Source organism: Dromiciops gliroides, chromosome 4, assembly GCF_019393635.1.
Source record: "Dromiciops gliroides isolate mDroGli1 chromosome 4, mDroGli1.pri, whole genome shotgun sequence".
Lineage (NCBI taxonomy): Eukaryota > Metazoa > Chordata > Mammalia > Microbiotheria > Microbiotheriidae > Dromiciops > Dromiciops gliroides.
The window spans coordinates 365,632,036-365,649,023 of record NC_057864.1 but is presented as its reverse complement, the minus strand read 5'-3'; the positions used below and the strand labels follow the sequence as shown (position 1 = coordinate 365,649,023).

The 16,988-nt window shown below is 35.8% G+C and overlaps 1 protein-coding gene across 4 annotated transcripts in view; it reads right to left on the bottom strand.

Moving 5' to 3' along the window:
• L3MBTL3 (L3MBTL histone methyl-lysine binding protein 3) overlaps positions 1-16,988 on the bottom strand; it is a 165,896-nt gene that overhangs the window by 79,519 nt on the left and 69,389 nt on the right. For all 4 annotated transcript variants that reach the window (XM_043964205.1, XM_043964209.1, XM_043964206.1 and 1 more), the window contains exon 14: positions 13,273-13,349. In XM_043964205.1, coding sequence (XP_043820140.1) covers positions 13,273-13,349 — 77 coding nt within the window. The remainder of the gene's footprint in view (positions 1-13,272; positions 13,350-16,988) is intronic.

Genomic DNA, 16,988 nt, shown 5'->3' with positions numbered 1-16,988 from the left:
CTACAGGCAAAGCACTGAAGCACATGGCCTAGTTTTCTGGCCCACCTCAATTTCCCCCACCCTTTCCCTACCCTATACCTATTTTTTTTAATCTGTTTTGTTTTTATTTTTTGTTTTGACTTTTGAAAGACACTGAAAAGACCTGGAATTCACCACACCTTTAAGTTCTTTAAAAGCACAAAAGGGTGCTTAGCGAATCTTTTGCTTTTTATTTTTGGTATTGGTTTTGCTTTGTTTTTTGACTTTTGTTTCTTTTGCTTTTCTTTAAAACCCGATTTTGTAAACTAAGTGACTTTTCAAAGACATTTTAAGTATATGCTGTGGGTGAGGCCATCAAGCCTCAGAAGCTACCAGAATTCTTTTTTTTTACTCTTTCTTTTTGAGAGAACCATGAGTTCTAATGAGTTTTATTTTATTTTTTCTTCTCTTTTCTCTTTTATGGTATTCTGTTTTAAAAAGAGGGTTACTGAACCCTATTGCTTGATACCTCACTGAAAACACTGAATATTGAACCTTGCTAATTGAAGTCTTACTCCTTTTTGATAAATTGATCACCACTTTAAGTATCTGCTACTGTTATACTAGAGAATTCATGTATAAGATGATGTGGTTTACTTGCTAAAAGAAGATTATGTAATAATGTCTAATATAATCAGCTATTTACATTCATTTATTATTTATATGTCATTATATTCTGGGTATGGTTTGGAATTATTATATATATCACTAATATATTCTCAGTTATGCAGCATAGCACGCATGTTTACCATCTTACTGTCTTTGGTGAAATTAATATGAGATTTCGGAAGTATGGAAACTTATCATTTCAGAGAATAACTTGCTGTGAACTCTGATGCAGGCCCTGGAGAGAATATATGTGCAACAAAAGGAGAGACAGGTATACGTAAGTCCATGGTTTGCTTATGATGGTGACTATGTAGAGCACAATTACTGGGCATAGTCCAGTATTCATCTTCTCTCCCTCCTAATTTAACCTAATTTAACTGAACTTATTTATCTTTTTGTCTCACTCAGTCAAACTCACCTGTGGCCTAGCACAATCACTGGCTGTCTCAGAACCATGAGATATGGTATGATAACCTTTCCATAACATTTTCAGGTGTCATGAACACATACTAAATTTGGCTTTGATCCAGACACATGGTGGTAAAAAGTGTTACTGATTGCATAACTACCTCAACCCTCTATTAGAAGTCTAAGGATATAAAGGAGGGAACATAATGGAATTTATTAATTTGATCATTAACAATGCTATGCTAAGGTTTAGTAAAAATGCAGCAATTCAAACAGTTAAAGAAGAGAATCCAGTTTTTCCAGACCAGAGTCCAGAATCCAGTTTTCCAGACCAGAATCCAGTTTCCTCCTGATGACATCTTACCACTTCAAGAAGACAAGAGAACTCAGAGACTTTATATGAACTGTTTTGTTTTGTTAGTTTTTACGATCTCCTTTCTGTTATAATATATACTATCTGTAACATGTACTCTCTGCAGAGGCTCTCCCTTTGCAAGACTAATGTCAAAGCGTCGGTTCATGAGGACAAAAAATCGCCCCTCTGGACAAAACTTTCCTCTTTTCCTTTTCTAAATTGTTTTTCACATATTATTAGTTAGCAATAGTTATTATATCTTTTTTACTGTTCTGTCAAGGAAACATTTTGTTTCTTGAGGAGCCAAAGGGGGGAATGTGGTAAAAAGTTTTTTTAATAGTCGGTTAGTGAATACAGAAAGACACCAGTTTTTAAAGGACCACCCTTTCGGGGAGGAGACTGACGGCCATGCATGGGCTACGCGTCAGCCCAGCTGCTAAGCACTCCTCTTCCGGGGTGCGAGCTTAAAAGGCAAGGAGAGAACGGAAGTGGGAGCTCTTGCCTGCTCTCCTGGTCCGATGACTGGCTCGACACACAGACAGAGAGGACTGGAGTTGGACGTGGCCCGGCTTGCCGTTAGCAGCACGTGCTTGACTCGGTCTCTTTCTCTCCTCAAAGGGGGCCTTGGGTTTTTTGGTGAGTTTTATACGGAATATAGACTAAGCTTAGACTTAAGACTATTTGGTTTGTATTTCTACTTTCCTATCCCTCTAATCAACATCACCTGGTAACTACCACACAATAAAAGCTCTAACTAGAGACCAGAAGCTTCTTCCATCTACTAGTCTGGGAGATAAATTAAGGGAAAGGTTAAAGAAGGGAAATTAATGCTCTAGTATCCAATTTTAAATCTCACACTAAGCTTCTCTTAATATATTAATCATTTCTTATGGTAAAGTAATATTCATGTACCAAGCTTTGATCAACCATTTCCCAATTATAGCCATCTACTTGGTTTTCAGTTCTTTGTTACTATAAGATGTTGCTATAAATGGTTTATGCATATATGGACTTTCTGTCTCTGTCCTTCTTTGACCTGCCTAGCAGTGAGAACTCTGAGTCAAAGTGATGGACATTTGATTGACTCTCTCTTTCTCTTTCTTTCTTTCTTTCTTTCTTTCTTTCTTTCTTTCTTTCTTTCTTTCTTTCTTTCTCCCTCCCTCCCTCCCTTCCTCCAAGGCAATTAGGGTTAATTGACTTGTCCAGGGTCACTCAGCTAGTAAGTGTCAACTGTCTGAGGCCAAATTTGAATTCAGGTCCTCCTGACTCCAGGGCCAGTGACCAGGGCTCTATCCACTGAGTCCCCTAGTCTCTTTTTAAAAATTGTTTTTTACAATTGTCAAGCTAAGAAATCCAAACTATAAATAGCAAAATAAGGAAATTATCAAATTACTAAAAATTAGAGAAGTACAAATTAAAACAACTCTAGGTTCTACCTCATGTCCATCAGATTGGTAATGTTAACTTAAAAAAAAAAGGAAAAATGACAAATGTTGGCGAGGCTTTGGGAAAACAGGAACGTGAATGTACTCTTAGTGGAACAGTAGATTCAGACTTTCTGTAAAGCAATTTGGAAGCATGCTCCCAAATCACTGAACTATGGATACCCTTCAATCTAGCAATACCAATACTAAGTCGATACTCCAAAGAGTTCAAACAAGGAGGAAAAGGACCCATAAGCACAAAAATACTTATAGCTTCTCTGTTTGTAATTACAAAGACCTAGAAACTAAGGATACTCATCAATTAGGGAATGGCTGAACAAATTATGGTGAATGAATGCAATGGAACACTATTATGCATAAGAAATAATGAAGGAATTTGTTTCAGGGACATGCGAAGATTTTTATAAACTGATGCAAAGTGAAGTGAGCAGAAGAAGAATGCATGTATTAACTATCTTGTAAAGAAAAACAACTCTGAAAAACTTAAAACTCTGATCAGTACAATGACCATTCATAATTCCAAAGGACTGATGATGAATCATGCTAAATATCTTCTGACAAAGATGAAGGTTTCAGGGCATAGTAAGGGTCAAAGGCAAGACTTGAATTCAAGTCTTTCTGGCTTTAAGTCTAGCTTTTTATCCATTATGCCATAAAGTTTCAGAAATTTATATTAGTTATCTATTTATCTTAGATATTACATCATTATCAGAAAAATTACATGTGATGCAAATATTTTCCCCAATAGCCAGTTTTTCTTCTTACTCCAATTGCATTGATTTTACTTGTGAAAAAGTTTTTCAAACTCATGTCATCAAAATTTTCTATTTAACCTTTTATGATCTTTTCTGGTTTTATGTCAATTCCTGAAGCATTTATATATTGTGCTTAAGATGGAACCAACCAATGACATAACAACAGCTTTCTGGATTTTTCCCACTATTAGAAAAAATGTGCAGACCAGAGATTCATACAGTGGCAAGAGCACTGGATCTGATAAAGGTTGGAAAGGAAGCAAAAAATATAGGTCTAATCCCAGTTCTGACACTATAGCTATATGATCTCTAGCAATTTACTTAAGATTTTTCTAGGCCTAAGTTTCCTTGTCTACAAAATAAGGGGATCTTGGATTTATAGTCAGAAGACCTGGATACCTAGGCTCAAATCCTTGTTCTGCTTCTTACTACTGGTATGACCTTAGATAAGTCATTTAACATCCCTTCCAGCTCTAAACATATGGTCCTATGATCCTAAGGGTTATAGCTTTTTAATATTTTTATCAGTCTCAAATGAAAGAATGAAAGACAAATCTATAGAGATGACATAAAGCTGGAAAGGATAGCTAATGTGCAGGATGAAAATCAATCTCGATAGAACATGACAATGAACTACTTACATTTCTAGAAGGGCATTGACAAACTCTAAAGGATTCCAAGAAGGTATGACCAGTATGGTGTGTCAAGATAATGGAATGTGGTAGAGAAGGGGATTTAGCAGATACTCAAAGGCCCACCTGGAGATTAATCTAAACTGATTGAATTAAGTGAGAGTGACTGACTGCTGATTAGCCTACTTTCAGTTAACTAGATTGTAAGCACATCTGGCTGGTCCTTAAGAGGGTATTGTCGGGGCAGCAAAGTGGATAGAGCACCGGCCCTGGAGTCAGGAGTACCTGAGTTCAAATCCAGCCTCAGACACTTAACACTTACTAGCTGTGTGACCCTGGGCAAGTCACTTAACCCCAATTGCCTCACTTAAAAAAAAAAAAAGAGAGAGTATTGTTATCAGAAGCTAAAATCTTTGAACTTTATATCAAGACCACCTTCGGGTCCAGTGAACCAATGAATTTGAATGACGCTAGCCAATCAGCTTGAAGAACCTCCCATTTCTGGGGGGAGAACATGAAGGGGGAAGTTGACGCTGGCAGAGGAGTTCTTCCTCTTTTGGTGCGAGACATCGGCTTGGTGGCAGAGGCCTTCAGAAGTGGGAGGTTTAGGAAGGCTAGGATTTCCATGCTATAAGAAATCTGTTCTCAAACTTTCTCTTTCTTTTCTATCTTATATCTTTTAATAAACCCTTAAAAAACCTAAACTCATTTATCAGTGATTTTAGCCAGTTTCCCCCCCAAAACTGGGGGGACAGGTTAGAACCCACATTTAGAATTTTTAAATACATAATGGTAAGAGCCAGAAGGACTAGGAATATTTAGTCTGAGAGAAAAAATAATCAATAAGGAGATGATAGCTGTCTTATCATGTGGAAGAGATAATGGACTTGTTCTGCTTGGCCCAAGAAGGAAGAACCAGGCAACAAGAGCATATTCTTGTTCAGGTGTGGCTTGGAAGAGCTAACTTCTGCATTCCTTTCCAACTTCTTGACTCTCAGAGGGTAAGAAAATTTAGTCATTTGGATACAGTGGCCATTAGTATCAGCATTTATTGAATACTCAAAACACCCTAGAAGGCCAGAAGGGATCACAAAAGATTAACTTTGTAAACCACTTATTAAAGGGGATGGGGTGGGGTGGGGGAGAAGGAAGCAACATCACTAGCTTAACACATCCCTGTTGCTATAGCCAAAGTACCCGTAAATGAGCTGTTCTGCTCACTGAAGGGCATTTTGGAGACATAACCCTTTTACTTTTGCTCCTCTGACTTCACAGCAATATTTTCCATCTTTCTGAACACAGTTCTCTCCAGGATGGACAGGGGTTAAAGAGGTAAAGATGAGAAGTATATCACTTCATTAACCTCCACTGGATAGTAGAAAGGACAGAGTGTATGAGGAGATGATGTCTGTCACCTTGAATCTTATTCTTTCTTTTGTCTAAGACAGTTCTACTATTGTAAAGATGAGTATCTGAGAGCTTTAGCCTTATAATTCAGGCCTTGGCAAAGCTCTGCAATTATGACTCTCTTGATTTCTTTTGAAATTAGTATTACATATTAAGATAAAACCACAGTGGCCATTTAAAAAATTGAACTAATCCAGGCTGGTTCTTTGAGATCAATATCTTTATATTCCAGACTATGAAGAAATTCTAATTAAGTAGCAAATTGTCCTTTCTATATTTAAAATATCATGTGGAAGAGGATTGGACTTATTTGCTTTGGCCCCAGAGAGCAGAACTAAGAGCAGTGGGTAGAAGTGGCAGAAGCAAATTTTGGTCCGATATCAGGAAGAACTTCCTATTAGAGCTGTCCAACAGTGAAGAAGGCTACCTTATGAGGTCCAAGTTTTGTTTTGTTTTTGTTTTTCACTTAAAAAAATAAATTAGGGTGCTTAACATTTAAGATAAAGAAGGGCATGAAAACATACAGTGGGGTAATACATAATGCTAAAAAGGTTAATGCTGCAATATTTATCAGCTACCTTATTAAAAAAGCAGAGAACATAGACTATGTTATTCTAGAAGGCAAAAGGGTTGGGATTACAACCTAGAAAAACCTACCAAGCAAAACAGTATAATCTGTCAAGGGGAAAAATAAACAATTTATGAAATAGAAGGCTTTCAAGCATTCCTGATGAAAAGAACAGAGTTGAATAGAAAATCTGACTTTCAAATACAATATTCAAAAGAGGCATAAAAAAGTAAATATGAAAAAGTAATAAAGAATTCAAGAGTAAACATTTTATCTTCCTATATGGGAAGATGATTTATGCAACTTCTAAGAACTTTATCATTATTAGGGTAGTTAGAAGGATTCTATATAGAAAGAGGGTGAGGGAATGAATCAATTATTTTGTAATAATGTTTTAAAAAATGAGTAAGTGAGGAAGAGGGCTGCCTGAAAGAAGGGGGAAGAGAGAGGAAGAATGGGGAAAATTATGTCACATAAATGACATGTAAAGAAGAGGTTTTACAGTGGAGGGAAAAAAGGAGGGGGATGAGGCAATGACTGAATGTCATTCACATCTAAATTGGTTCAAAGATGGGAAACACACACACTCAACTGGTAACAAATATATTTTACCCAACAAGGATTTAGTGGGGGAAAGAGAATAAGAGAAAAGGTGTGGAGGAGCAATAAAAGGGAGGGCATATAAAAAAAGAGCAGCAATCAGAATAAAATAAGACTTTGGAGGAGAAAAAGGATAAAAAGAGAGAGAAAAAGTATAAACAGAGAAAATAGGATAGAGGGGAAATGCAGGTAATAATCATAAATGAATAGCATGAATTTACTCGTAAAACTGAAGTACATATATTAGAAACCAGAATCCAACTATATGTTGTTTACAAGAAATACACTTGAAACAGACATACACAGAGTTCAAATAAGGAGCCAGAGCAGAATCCATTATGCTTCAGCTAATGTAAAAAATATAGGGGTAGGAATCATGATCTCGAAAAAAAAAAAAAAAGCAAAACTAGACTTAATTAAAAGGAATAAGCAGGGAAACTACATCTTGATAAAAGGCACCACAGACAATGAAATAATATCAATACTAAACATATGTGCACCAAATGGAATAGCATCAAAATCTTTAAAGGAAAAATTAAATGAATTAGAGGAAGAAATAGGTAGTAAAACTATACCAGGGGCGGCTAGGTGGTGCAGTGGATAAAGCACCAGCCCTGGATTTAGGAGTACCTGAGTTCAAATTCAGCCTCAGAAACTTAACACTTACTAGCTGTGTGACCCTGGGCAAGTCGCTTAACCCCCAATGCCCCCCCTACACACACAAAAAACTATACTAGTGGGAGAACACAACTTTCCCCTCTCAGAATCAGATAAATCTAACCATAATATAAATAAGAAAGGAGTTAAGGAGATGAATAGACTCAAGAAAAGTTAGATAGGGAAAAAATAAATGTGAATAGAAAGGCATACACCCTTTCTCAGCTGTACATAACGCCTTCACAACAAAATGTTCATATAGTCAAAGGGCATAAAAACCTTACAATCAAATGCAGAAAAACAAAATACTAAATGCACACTTTTCAAATTATAATTCAAGAAAAATTACATTAATTGAAAACTAAATAATCCAATCCTAAGGAATAAGTGGGTCAGAGAACAAATCATAGAAACAATTGATAATTTCATTAAAAAGGATGACACAATAAAAAATTTCCAAAATTTGTGGGATGCAGCCAAGCACTATGTACAGGAAATTTTATATCTCTAAACATGTACATCAACAAAAGAGAAAAAAAGTTAGATTAATGAAATGGGCATGCAACTAAAAGAACTAGAAATAGATAAAAAATAAAAACCCCAACTAAATACCAAAGTGGAAATTCTGAAAATCAAAGGAGAAATAAATAAAATTTTCAATAAAAAAATCATTGAACTAATAAGTAAAACTAGAAGCTGGTTTTATTTTTTTTTAAAATAAAATAGATAAAATAGATGAAAAATCAGATTACTAGTATTAAAAATGAAACAGGTGAATATATAACCGATGAAATAAAATGAATTATTTTGCCTAATCATATGCCAGTAAAACTGACAATTTAATTGAATTCGATAAATATTTACAAAAAGATGAACTGCCCAGAATCACAGAAGAGGAAATGGGATACTTAAATAATGCTCTTAGAAATAGAAATTCAACAAACTATCGCTAAACTACCTAAGAAAAAAATCCCTAGAATCAGATGTATTTTTAAGTGAATTCTACCAAACATTTAAGGAACTATTAATCCCAATACTATGTAAACAATATTAAAAAATAAGTAAAGGAGTACTTGCAAATCCCTTTTGCAACACAAATAGGGTTTTGATATCTAAACCAAGGAGAGCAAAAACAGAGAAAGAAAACTATAGACTAATTTTCTTTATGAAAACTGCAAAAATTTAAAATAAAATACCAGCCAGGATACTACAGAAATTTATCACAAAGACCACATAGTATGGCCATGTGGAATTTATAGTAGGAATGCAGGACTGGTTCGATATTAGAGAAATTATCACAGCATAACTTACCATATCAATAACAATCACAGGGGGCAGCTAGTTTGGCGTAGCGGATAAAGCACCAGCCCTAGATTCAGGAGGACCTGAGTACAAATCTGCCCTCAGACACTTGACACTTACTAGCTGTGTGACCCGGGCAAGTCATTTAACCCTCATTGCCCCAACAACAACAACAACAAAATAACAATCACAACAAAAACTATATGATTACATCAATAGATACTGAAAAAGCCTTTGACAAAATACAACACCCATTCCTATTAAAAACAAAACAAAACAAAACAAAACTAGAAAGCATAGGAATCAACAAAGCATTTCTTAAAATGATAAACAGTATCTATTTAAAACAAAGGAAAAGCATTATCTGTAACAGGGATCAACTTGAAACCTTCCCAGTAAGATTAGGAGTAAAGCAAGTATGTCCATTATCACCACTATTATTTAATACTGCTATAGCAATAAGACAAAAAAAAAAAGAAATATAAAGAATAAAAATAGACAATGGAGAAAAAAAACTATTAGTCTTTGCAGATAATATGATAGTATATTTAAATGACCCTAAAGAATCAACTAAAAAACTAAATGAAAACAATGAACAACTTTAGTAAAGTTGCAGGATATAAAATAAATTCATGTAAATCTTCAGCATTTCTATATACTACCAACAAGAGACAAAAAGAGACACACCACTTAAAATAACTAAAGATAATATAAAATATTTGAGAGACTACCTGCTAAGACAAATTACAAAATAATTTTCACATAAATAAAGGCAGATCTAAACAACTGGAGAAATATTAGTTGCTCATAAGTTCACTGAACCACAGGCAGCTAGTGGTAGAGTGGACAGAGTGCAGGGCCTGAAATCAGAAAGGCTCATCTTCCTGAGCTCAAATCTGGCTTCAGAAAGCTACTATCTGTGTGACTATGCACAATTTACTCAACCCTGTTTGCCTCAATTTCCTCATTTGTAAAATGAGCTAGAAAAGGAAATGGCAAACTACTTCAGTATCTTTTCCAAGAAAACTCCAAATCGGGTCATGAAAAGTTAGACGTGACTCAAAAATGACTGAACAACAAAAGGGCTGAGCCAATATATAATAAAAATTACAATTTAATCTGAGTTAATTTACTTATTCAGTACTGTACCAATCAAACTGCCCAAGAATTCTATTACAGACCTAGGGAAAAAAAAACTGTAACAAAATTCATCTGGAAGAACAGAAAAGTCAACAATATCAAGGTAATCAATAAAAAATGTGAAGGAAGACAGCCTCACAGTAACAGATCTCAAAGCATATCACAAATCAGTAATCATCAAAACAATCTAGTATTGTCTAAAGAAACAGTGATGGATCAGTGGAATAGATTAGATACATACATAATAGTAAATGACCATAGTAATCTAGTGTTTGATAAGCCCCAAATATCTAAGCTTTAGAGGAAAGAATTCATCATTTGACAAAAATTGCTGGGAAAACTGGAAAGCAGTTTGGCAGAAACTAGGGATGGACCAGAATCTCGCAGCACTTATCAAGATCAGGCCAAAATGGATAAATGATTGGGATATATACAGTTTTCTTTAAGCAATTTAGGGGAACACGGAAAAAAATGTACCTACAAGATCTATGGAAAAAGGAAGAGTTTATGACCAGGTAAGAGATAGAAAATATCACTGGAATTAAAATAGGTAATTTTGATTACATGAAATTAAAAGGCTTTCGTATAAGCAAAACCAATGCAGGCAAAATGAGAAGGAAAACAAAAAACTGGTGGGGGGGAGAAGGGAAAATTATAGAAAGTTTCTCTGACAAAGGCCTAATTTCTTAAATATATAGAGAACCAAGCCAAATTTATAAAAATAAGAGCCATTCCCCAGATGAAAATCGTTAAAAGATATGAATAGGCAGTTTTCAGAAGAAATACCACCTCAAAAAAAAAATGTAAAAGATGGGATGAAATCAATAGGAATGATGTTTATTTCCTCTTCTGAAGACTCACAGTTTTAAAAGACATGAGCATGCAAGTAAATAGTGAATTATTAATAACTACCTATTGTAGAAGACCTATCAATAGTTTAAAACTCCACTGGATCTGTGATCTCATTTATGTGGTCTTGCAGGCATGCTCACCAATAAGGAAAACTTTAAGCCATTTGCACCTATGTAACTCTTATCCACATTTCCCCATAAATTTCTAACAGAAGGTACCTATTGTGCTAGGGCCTGACTAGCTTTCTCTTCCTACTGCAGGCATACTCTTGAAGCACATGGATTATCTAATGATGATCCCTCACTCTTGCCACACAAACAATTAGTTAATCTTATCTTTTTATCTTTTTTTTTTTAAGTGAGGCAATTGGGGTTAAGTGACTTGCCCAGGGTCACACAGCTAGTAAGTGTTAAGTGTCTGAGGCCGGATTTGAACTCAGGTACTCCTGACTCCAGGGCCGGGGCTCTATCCACTGCGCCACCAAGCTGCCCCTTAATCTTATCTTTAATCATATGGTTTTTAAGGGCATCTTTACTTTGCTTTTTTAAATTTTTGCCCAGACTTATGATTTCATTAGTTTATGCAACTCCACAGTACAGAATCTCCCTCTACCAATGAAGATCAGAAACTTTTCTGCAACCTGTAGTTTTATACCTACCAGGGGCACTGAAAAATTTAGTAAAAAAGTTAAAAGTTGGGGGGCAGCTAGGTGGTGCAGTAGATAAAGCACCAGCCCTGGATTCAGGAGTACCTGAGTTGAAATCCGGCCTCAGACATTTGATACTTACTAGCTGTGTGACCCTAGGCAAGTCACTTAACCCCCATTGCCCCGCAAAAAAAAAAAAAAAGTTAAAAGTTAATGTCACATCATCAGTATGTGTCAGAGGGAAGACTTAAACCCAGACTGTCCTGGCTCCAAGGCTCTCTGTCTTTGTTCACTATGCTACGCTGTCTCTCCTATTCTGTTTACTTTACATAATTCTTTGTCTACAAAGTTTTGCAACTTTGTAATCTGACTATACATAGAGATTTAATTCAAGAATGATTCCCATATCTCTAATGAAGCATTTCCTTTCTGTAAAAATATTATAAATTTAATTTTTATGATGTTATTTGATACTTGCCACATTCAGTAACTCCTGATTCTTTTCATGATATGTGGGTATGAAGTAATAAATCTTTAGTCTCTCTTATTCTTTATTCCTGAACCATATTTTCAAACATAATTTTTTTGCCATCTTTCCCACTGCCCACCTGTGTACCAAAATCAGCAAGTATTTAATTTGGAGAATTTTTCAGATTCTTTATAGAAATTCTCTATTTCATCATCCTACAACAGATGTCATTGTGTAAACTGCAATTATCTTACTGTAGTCTTTTAGCAAAAAAAAAAAAAAAAAAACGTCAGGGCAGCTAGTTGGTGCAGTGGATAGAGCACTGGCCCTGGAGTCAGGAGGACCTGAGTTCAAATCCGGCCTGAGACACTTGACACTTACTAGTTGTATGACCCTTGGCAAGTCATTTAACTCCAATTGCCTCACCAAAAAAAAAAAAATTGCGTGTATGTGTCTGTGTGTATGTGTATCTCATAAGCACTGTGACATAGGGTGCTTATAGATGTCTAAGAATTGGGTGATACTTAGCACCTTCTACTCTTTTATATCACTCTGACATAAGTGATGCAGAAGACAAATAGCCACACATGACTGGGGGTCATTTTGTGTTTGTTTTTGTTTCATAGGGTTCCATGGCAAAAGAATTCATCATTCAGTGGTTAGCATACAGCTGATAAGTCTCTGTCCTTAGCTAGGTTTGTCCTTGGACAGCAGACGGAGACATAATCTGCTGATGGGACTCAAGGTCATTTCAGAATGCTACAGTCCATAAAACTTTGTACTTTACTGAAGGAGCCTTCAGAAACTCAGGGTCAGAACCATGCTACAATGAGGCACTGGAGTAGAAGTGTAAAGAGAACATCATGATGATGATGATATTTTATACAGAATTTTTAAATTTGCAAATCACTTTCTTCAAAATAACCCTGTAGTTCTGGTATTATCCCCATTTTTTTTTTTTACAAGTGAACAAATATGGTTTTGGGAAGTTAGGTGATTTGCTCTATGATCACACAGCTGGTCCAAAATGCTATTCAAACCTAGGTCTCCTGGCTCCATGTCAAGCACTATATATAATATAGCAGGGAGTATTCCCAGCACTCAGCAAAATCTGGGACATAATAAGTACACTTAGCAAACGCTTCTTGCCTTACTTTGCCTTCTTCTAAAATTTATAATACTATATCTAATTTACCAGACGTAGATAATTTAATTCTGTGGTGATAAAACACATTCAAATATGAATACAGAATCTAAAGGATAAATTTGAGCTATAGAAATGAAAAAATTACACATATAATTTTAAATTATTTTAAAGACTATATAGTGGTCTCTCTCACAGACAAAATCTAATACTACTTTTAGTTCAGGATATTTGAAAACTCATAGATTTGCAATATAGCACAAACCTGGTGGGGTGATAAGGGTCCTTCTATGTTCTTTACACCAACCCACTGGATGAATGTGTGGACTTGCTGCTTCACACCTGAAGAGAAGAAAAATAATGAAATTCCAGTGTTAAGGATAAATTTGCATACTGATTTAACTAACTTAGAAGACATTTTAAAAGAATGATTCTTGTTTGTCACAGCCAACCTAATTTTTAAGTTTTAATGAAACACTGCATAAGATGCCATCCAGAATACTCCATTTCCTCAACTCCAACCCAGGCCAGACCCCAGGGGAGATGCTTTATCATGTTCCCTGCTTTTATGTCCTCCAGACCATGGGACACTGTTAGCTGCACTGCTGGTATGCCTTAGGGATCCCTGGACCTTGACAACTGCCCTACTGCTGAATCCTTAGGAATTCTACATTTTTCTTTTCCTTTTTTTTTTTGGTGAGGCAACTAGGGTTAAGTGACTTGCCCAGGGTCACACAGCTAGTAAATGTCTGAGGCCATATTTGAACTCAGGTCCTTCTGAATCCAGGGCCTGTGCTCTATCCACTGTGCTATCTAGCTGCCCTGGGAATTCTACATTTTTCAATCTGCCCTATAGCTGAACTGAAGTTGTTGCCTCCAAATAGAAAGTGAGCTCCTGGAGCTCTGGGACTGTCTTGTTTTTTCTGTTCATTTCCCTGTATTTAGCACACAATAAGTGCTTAATAAATGTTGAGGGTTTTTTTAAAAATTTGTGCAATGGATCTTTGACTCTTGCAGAGGAGGACTTATAGAAGCTAAATAATCCTTTTCAAACAACAACTGAAAAACAGAAGCCATACATTTTTTAATGAATCGTGCAAAAACTTGACATAAACAAACACAAGCCAATATCTAGGGGAAAAATCATTAAGTGCCTACTCTGGGCAAGGCAGTGTGCTAAACACTGGGGACACAAAGAAAGGCAAAAGACAGCCAAATGCTACCCTCAAGAAGCTCACGATCTAATGAAAGAAGACAACATATAAAAAGAACATGAAAAATGAGGAGATGAAAAGGGGAAGAGTGATGAAGTCCTGCAGTCAGACAGGAAATTGTGAAGTGTTTGCCCAGGCCTTCCCTTCTTAAATAGGGAATTTAGGAGGAGCTCTCCTATAGGTACAGAATAATGTAACACCTAATGCCCATCCCTCCTCCATTTCTCCATCTATTAGGCTCAACTTGTTTTCTTCCCCTCCACCAGCATTCAAGAATGCAGCACAGGGTGGCACAGTGGATAGAGCACTGGCCCTAGAGTCAGGAGGACCTGAGTTCAAATCCGGCCTCAGACACTTAACACTTACTAGCTGTGTGACCCTGGGCAAGTCACTTGGTCCCAACTGCCTCACCAAAAAAAAAAAAAAAAAAGAATGCAGCACATCAATGAAAATCAGGTACCCAGAATGAATTACATAGTAAAGAAATTCAGAAACGCTAGCTCAGAAGACACAAACGGACCAGCTCTGTTTGATGAGCTATCTCTATTTAAGTTCATCATCAAAGGGCAAAATAATGATATAAGAACATAATTAAATACACTAGTGTTCAATAAACACAAAATATAAATTACCAAGGGATGAACTCCCTCTATCACAAGAACTGTCAGTCAGCCAAGTCAGCAAGCATTTAATAAAGGCTTACCACTTGCCAGAAACTGAGATAATCACTAGGGATATAAAGACAAAAACATAGTTCCTGCCCTGAAGGAGTTCGTATTCTAATGAGGAAGACAACATGCTAAAAACTATTTATATATGAGATTTACACACTGTAAACGGAAGGTAATCACAAAAGGAAGGCCTTAGCATTGGAAGGAACTGCTGAGAAAACTGCTGGGTATGCAATCTGGTAAAAATTAGGTTTAGACTCAAATTCCACAATAAATTCAAAATGGATGTGTTATCTGAATTTTAAAGATTGAACCACAAAAAAATTATATTCATGTACTACAAGTTGTTTAGTGACTCTCCAGTGGATGGGCATCTACTATGTTTCCAGTTTTTTGCTACCAAAAACAGGGTTACTATAAATATTTTGGTTCATGTGGAGCCCTTCTTTTTATCAGTGATAAAAACTAATTGAATGTTGTGAAATCATATAAATAAAAATTATAATTATAAAAATAATAATTTAAAAAAAGAAATGGCCCCCAAAAAAGAGAAATAAGAAGCAACCTCTTTCTGCCCCTGAACAGACATCAGGGTCCAAAGACATGGGACATTGCATAAAACATTAGATTTTTATTGATGTGTTTGTGAGTTTTAATCAATTTTTCCTCATATTTTTGATGTTTCTTTGTTATTAAGGGATGGCTTTCTGGGAGGGGAAGGAGGAAGGATATAGGAAGAAATCTAGACAAAGTAAAAAAAAAAACAAGAGACAGCAATAAAACCCTATTTTCAAAATGTAGAGGATTTCTCTTTAAGCCCATGTAATGAAAAAAAAAATTATTCTGGCACATTTTGCCCTACTCCTACTCTAGTTCAATTATGTACAGGACTGTTAAGAGTCCCCAAAATTTGACCATAGTCCTACTTAAACAAAGAAGCCATTTCAACATAGCAATAAAAATAGGAGGGGAATCGAAAGCCTATCAGCAAAAGACAATTTATTTATTTCACAGTTGGCAAGTTACAAAATCCATCTTGCAAGACTAAAAAGAATCATCTCTTAGCCCCATCTAGTGATCATAAATGGAAACATTACCAAAAAGACATGTTTATATTAATATAAATAAGGCTGACGACTCTAACTTTATTGCTTTTGTATTCTTCACCACATCACATAATAAGTCCATCCTTTGAATTGCTTGAATAACCTTCAAGAAGACTTACAAAATCTTCTTGAAGCACAAACACCACTAAGGAAATGGTCCATAGTGGTTTTAAATTATGGCTAGAAATCAAAGTGAATAGCACTATTTGGAAAAGGGAGAAACATATTATTGGGTCTAAAGGTAGGCCAGAACTGCACAGAAAACTGTCTTTACCTTTAAAATCCCACTACTGACTGTGCCAACCCAGACTGGAACTTCCTTGAGCAGTAGCAGCTATGTGAGAAGTTACCAGGAGGTGGAAAATAAGCCCCATCCATCCATTATATATCCTATCTCTAAACTACTGGTACCACATAAACCACTTAGGAAGTCGAGGCTTCTCACAATAGTAAACAATTTCAAAAGCGACTTGTTCCAGAGTTCTGAGGATCAGGGCACAGTATAAATACTTAACAACAATCCATGTAAGGTAGATATGTGGCAATTATTATTGTTGATTTACAGTATGTAAAATCAGAGGTACAAATAAGTTAGCTACCTAACCAAATTAACACAGTAGGTTAGAAGCAATATGTAATATGGGCAAAGTCACTATTTACTATTGCTTCCTTTTTCATAGATCCACTTAGGTTCCTCATCTTGATGCAGGGCACAAACATGTGCTACAACCTAATCTGACTATATTAGTATATCAAATACTCAGATACTTTTAAACCTTATACTCCTTAAAGAAAAGATCAAGTGAGGAAATCCTGGCTCTAATCATTTATTTATTTATTTGTTTGTTTGTTTGTTTGTGTGTTCATTTATTCATTCATTTTTGTGGGGGCAATGAGGGTGAAGTGACTTGCCCAGGGTCACACAGCTAGTAAGTATCAAGTGTCTGAGTCTGGATTTGAACTCAGGTACTCCTGAATCCAGGGCCGGTG